Genomic DNA, 12,166 nt, shown 5'->3' on the forward strand with positions numbered 1-12,166 from the left:
ATCACTTCCTCCGCCCTTATATTTAGTGCATAGAGTAATTTGGAGAAGAACTGGGTTGGGAAAGTGATGAAAGGTTATTTTGCTAACTGAGCAGTCAGACCTCAGGAACTCTCATGCTGGGACGTTTTGCCAGCCGTTTCACATTTTCCTCAAGCCCTCCATCCCTCTCATAATCTATCTATCTCTCTCTCTATATATAGCAGATCCCAGAGGAAGCTTGCCTTAATAGTGGCTTTATACAGTCCTGTCGTCTTCAGCTACACTCCCATTCTTTTTCCCTGCTTCTGAAAAGCAAAACTTTAGCTAACTTCTGTCCTTGCTCACATCCCTTGTGAGTGATCGCAAGACTCAAAAACAACAAGAAGGGCTTCTTCAACTACATCAGCAGCAAAAGGAAGGCTAGGGACAATGTGGGGCCGCTGCTGAATAAGGCGGGTGTCCTGGTGACGGAGGATGCCCAGAAGGCAGAGTTACTGAATGCCTTCTTTGCTTCAGTCTTCAGTGCCAAGGCAGGCCCTCAGGAATCCCAGGCCCCGGAGGTAAGAGAAGAAGCCCACAGAGAGGATGACTTTCCCTTGGTCGAGGAGGACTGTATAAGGGATCACTTGAGCAATCTGGACGCCCACAAATCCATGGGCCCCGATGGAATGCACCCACGAGTGCTGAGGGAGGTTGCGGATGGCATTGTTCAGCCACTCTCCATCATCTTTGAGAGGTCCTGGAGGACAGGAGAGGTGTCCTAGGACTGGAGAAAGGCCAGTGTCACTCCAATGTTCAACAAGGGCAAGAAGGAGGATCCAGGGAACTACAGGCCGGTCAGCCTCACCTCCATCCCGGGAAAGGTGATGGAGCAGCTTATCCTGGAGGTCATCAACAAGCAAGTGGAGGAAAAGAAGGTTATCAGGAGTAGTCAGCACGGATTCATCAAGGGGAAATCATGCCTGACCAATCTGATAGCTTTCTACGATGGCGTGACTGGCTGGGTAGATGAGGGGAGAGCCGTGGATGTTGTCTACCTAGACTTCAGCAAGGCTTTCGACACAGTCTCCCATAACATCCTCCTAGGGAAGCTCAGGAAGTGTGGGCTGGATGAGTGGTCGGTGAAGTGGATAGAGAACTGGCTGAATGGCAGAACTCAGAGGGTTGTCATAAGCGGCGCTGAGTCTAGTTGGAGGCCAGTAACTAGTGGTGTCCCCCAGGGGTCAGTACTGGGCCCAGTCTTGTTTGACTTCTTCATCAATGACCTGGATAAAGACGTAGAGTGCCCCCTCAGCAAGTTTGCTGATGACACCAAACTGGGAGGTGTGGTAGATACACCAGAAGGCTGTGCTGCCATTCAGCGTGACCTTGACAGGCTGGAGAGTTGGGCGCAGAGGAACCTGATGAAATTCAACAAGGGCAAGTGCAGGGTCCTGCTCCTGGGGAGGAACAACGCCATGCATCAGCACAGGCTTGGGGCAGACCTGCTGGAGAGCAGCTCTGTGGAGAGGGACCTGGGCGTCCTGGTGGACGACAGGTTAACCATGAGCCAGCAGTGTGCCCTGGCTGCCAAGAAGGCCAGTGGGATCCTGGGGTGCATCAAGAAGAGTGTGGCCAGTAGGTTGAGGGAGGCTCTCCTTCCCCTCTACACTGCCCTGGTGAGGCCTCATCTGGAGTACTCTGTCCAGTTCTGGGCTCCCCAGTTCAAGAAAGATGAGGAGCTACTGGAGAGAGTCCAGCGGAGGGCTACAAGGATGGTGAGGGGACTGGAACATCTCTTCTACGAGGAGAGTCTGAGGGAGCTGGGCTTGTTTAGCCTGAAGAAGAGAAGGCTGCGAGGGGACCTTAGAAATGCTTATAAATATCTCAAGGGTGGGTATCAGGAGGATGGGGCCAAACTCTTTTCAGTGGTGCCCAGTGACAGGACAAGGGGCAACAGGCACAAACTGAAGCATAGAAAGTTCCGTCTGAACATGAGGAAGAACTTCTTCACTCTGAGGGTGACGGAGCACTGGAACAGGCTGCCCAGGGAAGTGGTGGAGTCTCCTTCTCCGGAGATATTCAAGACCCGCCTGGACAAGATCCTGTGCAGTCTGCTGTAGGTGACCCTGCTTCAGCGCGAGGGTTGGACTAGATGACCCACAGAGGTCCCTTCCAACCCCTAACATTCTGTGCTTCTGTGACTCAGCACTACCCTCCTGTGGGCTTTGCTTCAGTGGTTTCTTAGAATACGATGGCTGGAAATCCTCAGGGGTTGTGGGGTTTTTTTTGTTTTCAGACTCTTCATAGCAAAATTCTCCCCGTTTCCCTGCCAGGGAAGTCACTTCCCGCTTCTTGGCACATCTTTGCTCACCCTGGGGTTCACGTGGTTTCAAAAATAAACAAATAAAGGTAGGGATAAGAAGCAAGCCTGCTTGAAAAATTTAGCGGTTGGCTCGCCGTTGCTCTTGCATTTTGCAGGCGGTAGGTGTTGCTCTATTTGCAAGGCAGAAGTCACGCAGCAGACTCCATCGGCATCCAGACATCCCAGGCTTACTGTCTCCATCACCTACCCCCTGCCTGAAGCTGGCTGGGCATATTATCTCCTATTTCTGTCTTATTTAATTTCAGGCCTTTGAAGAGGGGTTTTCTCTTAGCCCATGCATATTATGCCTAGGTTAGTCAAGGTTTGTAGAGGCAGTTAACTTTTTTAATCTTTTTAGCCATTATCTATCCATTCTCGCTGGATTTTGAAGAAGAATGTTGAAATCCTTCTGGCACAAACCCCCTTTACAATGTTGGGGAACCCGTTCCTCGCTGTACCTACAAAGCGTGACATTTTGGGCAAGGGGAATTCACTGGTTTTTGAGAAATTATAAAAGGCGCAGTCAAAACACAAGTTACCCACGTCTTCCTCCCCTAACCAACTCCCATCAGCCACAGTACAAGGATAGCAGTCCACAGCAGCTTGTACCCACTTTTTGTGACGACGCCTTCAAGGTGGATGATGTTGGGGTGATCGAACTGCCCCATGATGCTTGCTTCTCCCAAGAAATCTCGCCTCTGTTTCTCTGTGTAGCCCACCTTCAGGGTTTTGATAGCCACCGGAAACTCACGCTTTCCCTGCAGCTTCAGCCGCCCACTGCAGACTTCCCCAAATTCACCTTCAGAGAAAAATCAGAAAGAACAGGATCACAACATGTTGAAGGAAAGCACAGTGCGCACGCCTGTCTACAGCACGCAGCCCAGCCCCTATAGATAGCTGATCAAAAGCATGCAGGGCTGTCCTGCTTTCATGGATGTGGAAAGCTGAACACAGTGACCACTATCTCAAATAGCCAGCATACCACAAGTCAAGTAACTCATAAGCACAAGAAAACTAGGAAGAAAAATGTAATTTTCCTATGTTTAAAGAGCCATGTTTTATGTTCCATTGGGCTTTTTCCTCATTTCATGTTTTTGTCTACTAGATGAAAGAGTCCTGTCACATCCTATATCATCACCCTGTGTAGATAGCTGTAAAACACAGGCCACTTGCTTCTTAAGCTTCCTTTGGTAAGTTAAATAGATGGAATGCTGTTAGCCTTTCACAGCAACATATGTTTTTATCAACTATAAACCCTTTCTGATTTTATGACCACCTTTTTAAAAAAGTATCCCAAATGGATTTTTTTTCTGGTGAACAGTAAATTACCTCCAAAACCACAATTTCAGAGGACAGAAAATATTCCTAAAGTTGGGTGCAAGTCCAAACAAACAGGAAAGAAAATGGGAATTTCTTCTTTTAACCAAGGAAGTTAAAAGCTTTGGACTTTGGTTTGTGCTTTTTTTCCTCTCCCAGGTGACTTCTTATTCTTAATTTTTGCTTCCAGACTGACCGTAATGGGGGAGGAGAAAAAGGTTAAAATGGTGAAAAGCACCTGAAAATTAAGTGGCTCGTTTGCCTTAGCATCCATTGAAATTACCCCTTTTCGTCCAAACGTGACCATTTTCTGCCGTTTTCAGTTCACTCCCTGAATTTCAAAACCGCCGACAAAGAGAGGTTTGTCCCAAGCTTCAGCTGGAACATGCTCCCCATCACTTGCACTACTTGTACCTAACAGCACAAGTATTTCACGGCACTTCCCAGATCTCTCGTGTTAAGAAAGCCAACCCTCCATGCTGCTAGGGGTCATGAAATGCATTTCCATACCAGCTCCGATAACTCTTTCAATGGTTATGCACGAAGCTTCAATTTCCTTAGCGAACTCATGGACAGCTTGATTAGGGTCCTCGTAGGTGTGTGGGTCAATGTAGGTCCTTACTCCAGGCAGCTTAACTGCAAACACAAATGAAGAGCGTTAATGGCACACAGCATGACAGAAGATGGGCTATACACACTCCTGTCCCTTGCACTCTGCTTTGTTGGAAAACACTGCGGCAAGGAAACCTGTTTCTATGCGAAAAATGAATAGCACTCTTGGAAAATTACATTTAGTTTATATGTGACATACGTGCAACCTCATCATATTTAAAAAGCACACGATAGTGCTCAGCTGCAATTATGCGCAGCTGAAAATCCCTCTCAGTGCTGCGTAATGGGCTGGTCCAGGGTGTGGTATAAAAGGACCCCTTTCTGGACCTGGAGAGGGTAAGCCAGGAGGAAAAGTACAAAAAGCAAAATGTTAAGGGAACAACTTGCAAAGCATTAGTTGGATGGATGGGGGTTGATGGAGAGCTGCAATAAATTATGCCCTACCAGTCACATATTAGCTAATCAATCGGCCACATTATTTCAGATAGAGTTACTGAGATTTAAATGAACTGAATATTTGCAGTACAAAGCCTGTGGGTTGTACCAGTATAAATATAATCAATAGCAGGCTTTTTCTCCAGGACTTGGGGGAAAAAGTATTTTCATTATCCATATTATAAGTTTGTTTTGACAATCATTAAGGCTACTCACATGAAGAACTGCTCATCAGTCTAATAAGACAGCTACATTACACTGTGGCTCTTAATTGATTTACTTCCTGCTGCCTTCATTACATAGCACTAATGGAAATTTGACTTTCACTCAAGATGCGTTTGCCTTTTCCACCCAAAAGGCACCTTGCTGTTACCCATCCCCAGATCCCACAGCGCTTGACGAAGGAAGGCTTTTCAAATGCTTGCTTGAACGCATGGAAGGACTTATAGTAACCATGAGATGTGCTTTCTAGCATCACCGCAGAGGGCATTAACACAGCATTTCTGAAAGCTTCCTAGGAACAACAAATAGGCGTTATTCCTCATGCCTCTGCAGAGGCATCCAAGGCAAAGAGTAGCTGTGGGCTTGGACTTCATAGCTGCCTGGGATGGAACAAGGGTTTCAAACAGGTATTCTGGACTGACACATCCAGACCATAAAAATGTGGAGTTGTTATGTGTGAACCAGGTAAAATTAATAGCACCTTGGGTCACACAGCAAAGAAAAAGGAACAGAACAAAATGGCTTGCTAGAGAGATCTGCTGCAAACGTACAGGTGTGAATAGCTGGGCACATATAAGGGTTGTTCAAACGTTCAGTTCTGCATGGGGCTTAGAGGAGGGGCAGCTGGGGACTTCATGAATCACTGAATAAACAACTCTTTTGTGAATTACCAGAAAAAATTTTCTTTTTTTTAAAAAAAACCCCTCTCAGTTGTATTTCTCATTATCACAGAGAGCTAAAACCACATATATACATGTTCGATCTTTACTCACTGTGGCCATTATGAAAATGCATCTTTTCTTCTTCCGGATCTTGTTTAGCCTTGCTATAGCCACATCGCCTGGAAAAAAAAAAAACAGAAGAGTGTTTTTGTCTCTGGTATGGCAGATCCCCGCCCTTTACTTCACACAAAGCACAAAAATGCAGAGCAGCGATGAATTCAGCCTCTCTAGTGGCTGTATTGCTGCTGTCCCAGTTTTAGCTCATCAAACTACTTGCAATTTCCCTAACGGGATTCAGGGCCCAAGGCCCACTGATGTTCAATTGGACTTGTGTTTCCAAATCCCATAGACGCTTCTGAACAACTCCACTCTACCATACATCTAATTCAGCTATTATTAACAAGAAAAAAAGCAAGAACAGGAAGGACGATGGAAGGGGAATGAGATGAATCATTAGAATTGCAGAAGCAAGATCTCCTGGACTGCAGAGCTTTTGGAGGCACCATGTTGTATGCATTGCACGCTCCCCTTCATCCGCTGGGCATTTGCACAGAACTTTGAATTTTGATACTTTAGAAAACAGACTCATTTAAACATTAACACCTTATACACATGCAAAATAATGGCTTAAAAAAAAAAAAAAGAAAACCTGTTGCCTCACTGCCTTCAAGGGTCTCCTATGTACTCCTGGCTCAGATGGGGTTTCCAGCACAACTCCTGTCTTTCTGCAGGGGACCTACCATTCATGCAGTCCCCTCCGCCCAGCAGCAATAAAGATGGAAGAAGGCACACACTCACTGCCAGACCTGTCTTGCTCCCACGTTAGCACCAGACCACGGTGGCAAGGATGTTGCTGAATCCCACCATGGATTTGCAACCACAGCCATACAGGAGCTGCATCTCCTCCAGGGCATCCTCCTATTAGTCTTTGGCTGCTCTTCCCTGACTCATCTCTCACTCTTCATGCTGGTTCTCTAGGTGATGTTATTATATTAGCATGAACTGGCTGCCTTGGTGGCATTTCTGAGACCTGCTTCACTTAGACAACCATGTAGTAATTCATAGGGTAACTGCACAGGCAGAGAACTGCTATATACACACACACATATATATATGTATTTCAAAATACTGGACGAGGTATGTGTGATGCACTTATACATGCCAGTCTTTCCAAAGACCTGATATGGTAACTGGATACAGGAACTGGATCATCCTTAAAGCAAACTGCATGGATATGAGACAGAGGGACACTGCTAGGTGGAGTGAAAAACCTGCAACAGACACCTGCAAGCCAGCCAGTGCGCAGTGGGATCGCTAGCTGGCACACCTCAAAGAAAGCCTCAAGTTACCAAGAAGCCACCTAAAGCTGAGAAACTTGGAGTCTTCTCTTCCATTGCCCATGATTTTTGAGATAGTGGGATATGAGCACTCCAGCATCACTCGCAGCAAGAAGAAGCATAGCATTAGCAGAAACAAAACTGCAATTAGGAGGAGGCAGTAATAGGCATCTGCATGAAACATGCCCTCAGCGTGAAGTCCTATTACAGGCAACTGCTGTCTGCCTGCATGCAAGGGGCCAAGCAGCCTTTTGGCTATAGGATTCTGGCACTGGATTTGTGAAACGATCACGATTACAAACAAAAGCTCTAACATGATGGGATGCACGCACCGCTGCTGAACTGGCCCCAGCAGAGCTGGACACCGGAGGGTTGAGGAGGATAAAAGCAACATGAGCTCCTGGGGTTACTCCGAGGAAGGGGAGCGGGCACACAACCTTACCTTGGGGAGAAGGGGAAACCTGTGCCAAGGGGAGAGGAGGAAAAAAACAGACTGCAAAGGTTATGCAAGTGCAGGGGAATGGATTGAAATAAGGTGCAGAAGACAAGAGGGGAAGCTGACAGGTGGTCTGGGGGCACAGGCAGGGAGATAAACAGGTCGCACTTGATAAACAGCCAGGCTATCCATGCAGAGCGCAATTTCAGCAGCAGTGACCAAGCTGAGACCATCACGCTCCGAATACAAAGCCCACGAGAGCGGCAATGAGATGCCTGGAGACATGGCTCGGTTATCTGCGTGTCGGTGCTCATCACCTTGCTCTAGCAGCAGCAGTGCCATTTCCCGAGTTGGGGTCCTGCCTAATTAACTCAAAACCTAAGCACTAAGTGTACGTGGAGACTCTGGGAGTAAGCGTCATTTCAAAGAGTGTTTTGGTGTTCACAATCCCTGTGTGAAAACGGATTCTTATCCTTCTTCATCATAGCACCTCCCCCTTTAAGTATAGAAGAGATACGAGTATCAGTATCAATTCCCACTTCTGACAACCCCAATTTTTTCTGCTGCAAGTTGCCAAAAGTTACATCGGTTTTCCGCTATTTTCTAGATTGAGGCGCATAACTCAATTTTCCTCTTAAAAATACAGAAATGTTTCAATTCATCCTTCTACCAAATGCATATATAGAAGATTTCTTCTGTTCATCTTTTAGAGCAAACGCCCTTATCTCCTTCTCAGGTTTGGGGTACTTCACCTATAAATAAGCTTTTCTAACACTACCCTTTTTACTACCCGCATCTCCTGTTTCTTTGACCATAAAGAGGGAGAAGAAAGAAATGGGGAACATGCCATCGCTTGCATCCAGTGATCCAAGTACACCTTGATGCACCTTGTCCATGTTTTACTGCCCAGAGACACACTCAAAGGGCCAACGCAAACCAGTTGGCTCCAGCTGTCCCCCTCTCTCGAGCTGGGTAACACATACAGCAGCATGTCACATTAGCATACAAAATCAGAATCTGAGACCCCCAGAGCATTGTTAAAACAAGCCTCGACAAGACACGTCAAAGTGAAATGGCAGCTTGTGGACTGTGACAGCCAAGCAACAGTTGGGCGTCACTAACAAAGCTTGCTGCAAAACCTGCCTGTTGCAACCACTTGTGCCCTTCACACGCTCACTTCCTTAAACTACCCAGAGAAACAAGCATGTACACGCTGATTGGGGCTAAAACGCACCTCTTCCCTTCTTGAACTTCAGGTGCTTTAAATAACACACACAAGCAGTTTCTTCTCCTTTCTTTCCCAACTAAATCCCATAAAAATCTGCTATTTTAGGTTAACAGTCCTGATTCACTACGTGAATCTTACTGGCAGATACATGTATCTGAATACTGTGGCTTTGCAATATATTTTGGAGGAAGAAAAAGCTCCCACTTGTTTGTGAGATAATGCATTTCCACATGTGCATTTTCTTTTAATATTTATTGGAAAAGCTGCGAGTGAAAAGCCTCCTGATGGAAGACTCATTCTCTAGTTTATTGTCATTGTACAAGCCATAGATTGCCTATATCTTTTCTACATCACGTCCGCCAAAATCATAAAGATCCTGATGCTTGCTTCATCTCCCACTGAGCTGGAGACATTCAGCCAAAAAGTTAACGTAATTCAGCAGCACACCTGAATCTCAACTCATTTACTCCTGTTGTGGGTTTGTCCCAGTCTCTGATTCTAGAAAGCAGATGTCTTCCTTGCACAGCTCTGTGTTTTTCAGTAAAAGTATCAGAGGAAAAAAAAGTGAGACTTTAAATATTCTTAAGGCATCATGTCTTATTTAAAAACTACTTGCAGATTGGCAGGCAGCTTGTAAAATATTTATGGGGCAGATTATAAAAGTGAAGTTGTAAAATGATCCCTATATAGGTTTATAAAATATAGAAGGGACAGGTAGAAAGATAAAGAATCCAGCTGGGAAACCAATGCCTGCTGCCTCACATGGCAGAAGCCAATTCATGGAGAAAAAGCCTTTAAGAAACGAGGCAGGGAGATGCTTGCTCTCCCTGGACCAATGAAGATACTTTGCGTCTGACTCTGTGCTTCGGGGTGCCCTTGCTGAGTGGTTTGTGGCCCCTCGGCCACCCAAGGCATCCCCAAAAACCACAGCATGCCCACGGGAAGGAGTTTCTGTCTCCCTAGCTGGGGCCACCACTCTGGTCACAACTCAGGCAGGACAGAGTCAGGGGACTGTGGAGCTGGACTTTGGACATTCAAGCCCTGGGCAGTGATGTGGGAGAGTCTTTATGTACTTTTTTTAATAGGCATAGACCAAAGCATTTCAGCACACCGTCAACGCATTACTGGAAATGCACATGGGGACAGCATTTAGGCATCCCCAATGAGGAAAGGGACCTCACCTTGCTAGGTGCAGTCAGTACCATCAACGGCTTGTGCCCTGAAGCAGCATGCAATCTCCTATCCAGTCCTGCAGAGATTTATACATGTATTTAATCTCTTAAACATGTACAGAGACAAAACATCATTTGCTTTTCAGGGGTGAGACCTTCACTCAGAAGCACACCTTTTACAAAAAATCAACTTTGAGGAACGCTTCCAACCCATCTCGAGCTGTCATTTTACAGCAGGCTTGTGAGGACTGCAAGGTGGTTGCTTACCAGGGGTTAGTGCTGATTTCAGACAGTTTATCCCAAGATGTTAAAGCAATAAGGCTGCATACATGTTGCAGGGCAGGACTGCGTTCCACCCAGAGGAACAAACAAACATGGATCCGTCCATCTGGCCAAGATCCTGTCGCGTCAGCTCATGTGTGGAGACAATAACTTGTTCAGCAAATAGTTTTATCCTGGATAAACAACACCGATATTGAGAGCCAGAGGCAAAAGTCTACCTCTAGCAACACTGGTCCATGTTCAGCACTCGCCTTTACTGCTCCAATCCTAGAATACATTCAGCGTCATAGAATATATTCAGGTGTAAAATGAACAGCTTTTATTTTGGAAGTTGTTTCCCATTTCCCGTTCACTTTCCTCCTGCTTTTTTGATGTCTGTAATGAGTTACTTCATTGCACTGGACCAAACTTTCACCTGGACTAACCTGGAGGAACCCATGCAGGCTGGGAATCTGACTCATTCAACTCCTCTATCTACTCTCAAAGTCATATAATTTGGAGAATGGGACCAAAAGAGCAGTAAAAAGTCTTGAGATCACAAGCTTTGGCTCAGCTCAAAGATACACTAGACAACTGGCCCAAGAGGAACCAGGGCAGGTTCCCTTCCTAAGGGCTGCAGGCTGACCACCTTCTCAGCCGCTTTCCCAGCCACTGTTGTGCCCCTCTACACAGTGTTACCCTGCCTTCAACCTCCGATTAACTTGGAGGTCTTACAAAGGAAGTTTCACAGTTCCAGCGGTGCTATTTTTAGCCTTTAGTCTTCGCACTGAATGACTCCCTGCTTTCCTAAACCACCACCAGAACAATTAAAAACAATTTAAATGAGATACCATTTCCCCCTCTTGCAGGAAGCTCTCTCTGAAGTCATCTCCATAAATCTCTCTAAAGAGGTTGTCGTGCCTTCCCCTAGCACAGCCGATGGCGTCCGTGCCTTGAAGCCACTTTTCCCATTCCCCCTCTCAGCCTGCTGCCACATTAGTCTCTCCACAGCTTAGGAGGAAACCTGCAGAGGGTGTTTTCCAGGTCAGCCAAGTTTTCCCTATGTGTCTCTCTTCTTCATAGCCATCCAGTCCATTCCTAGTCTCCTGTGAGCAGTATTTTCCATTGTTGCCACTCTCTGGTTGGGGGCCTTGCTGAGGACATTTGAAGCATGACTGACATTTGAGCGAGGGATTGCTCGTGCACTGGTGGCACAGGCACAACAGAAGTACCGGGAGGTTTTCTTTTAGCACAATCATTGCCAAGACGGTGGCTCACAGGAACGACCGCACACACCAGAAGAACATTTTGCAGCCGAACACTTTGAGCTGAGCAGCCTTGCTTGCTAATGCTGGTCTTAAGCACTCAAAAGTCACGAAAACCAATTTAAAAACACTCTAACAGGAAAAAGCCTCCTGCTTTAAGGCCTTTGGGATTTGCATTTGCAAACTCCTCCCTGGTTCAGGCCTCTGTCAGAGCCAAAATACAGCACTAGAGGACCCAAAACCAGTCCATCTTGGCAACTGCTGTGCCCCACAGCCAGGGACTGCACTATGACCCAGCTACCACCGTGCAAAGCCTCAGCATCCCCCAGAAAACACAGCAGAAGGGTTTCACACCTTTCGCCCAGCTGTGCTGCAAAACCTTTCCAGTTTAACAACGCACATGGGACGTCCCAGCACTTCTATGGTTCAAGCAGCTATCTGATGGGGATGGTGATTTCATGAGTCTCCTAGGAAGCTTAGGAAGATCTCTGCCTGCATGGATTACAGCCGATTCAGAGACCTAAAACACAGTCCCTTCAGGGAGCAACGCAACTTGCATCCAGTCAAACCAGCAGAAATTAAAATCACCCTTCCTTTGATTAGTTAGAAAAGAGGGGAGAGTACAAGAAAGCAGAAACTGGTGAGGCAGCCGAGATGGTGGCAGAACAGGGCAGCATGCAGCACGGACACGCAGCTCTCAACGCCCGCAGAGTATGTCCAGTGCTGCTGGAGCATACGGTTGGCAAGCAGCATCATGTCATTGCCACATATGTCATACATCGGTGTGTACATGGATGACATACAGTTCATTTCACTGACATGCACATTACATGCCA

At 46.5% G+C, this 12,166-nt stretch overlaps 1 protein-coding gene across 13 annotated transcripts in view; it reads right to left on the reverse strand.

Annotated features, from left to right (window-relative positions):
• EPHA5 (EPH receptor A5) overlaps positions 1 to 12,166 on the reverse strand; it is a 209,888-nt gene that overhangs the window by 26,390 nt on the left and 171,332 nt on the right. For all 13 annotated transcript variants that reach the window (XM_075421269.1, XM_075421270.1, XM_075421273.1 and 10 more), the window contains 3 exons: positions 5,683 to 5,750; positions 4,151 to 4,276; positions 2,937 to 3,122 (listed from right to left, as the gene is read on the reverse strand). In XM_075421269.1, coding sequence (XP_075277384.1) covers positions 2,937 to 3,122; positions 4,151 to 4,276; positions 5,683 to 5,750 — 380 coding nt within the window. The remainder of the gene's footprint in view (positions 1 to 2,936; positions 3,123 to 4,150; positions 4,277 to 5,682; positions 5,751 to 12,166) is intronic.

This window comes from Opisthocomus hoazin, chromosome 5 (genome assembly GCF_030867145.1).
Source record: "Opisthocomus hoazin isolate bOpiHoa1 chromosome 5, bOpiHoa1.hap1, whole genome shotgun sequence".
Classification (NCBI taxonomy): Eukaryota; Metazoa; Chordata; class Aves; order Opisthocomiformes; family Opisthocomidae; genus Opisthocomus; species Opisthocomus hoazin.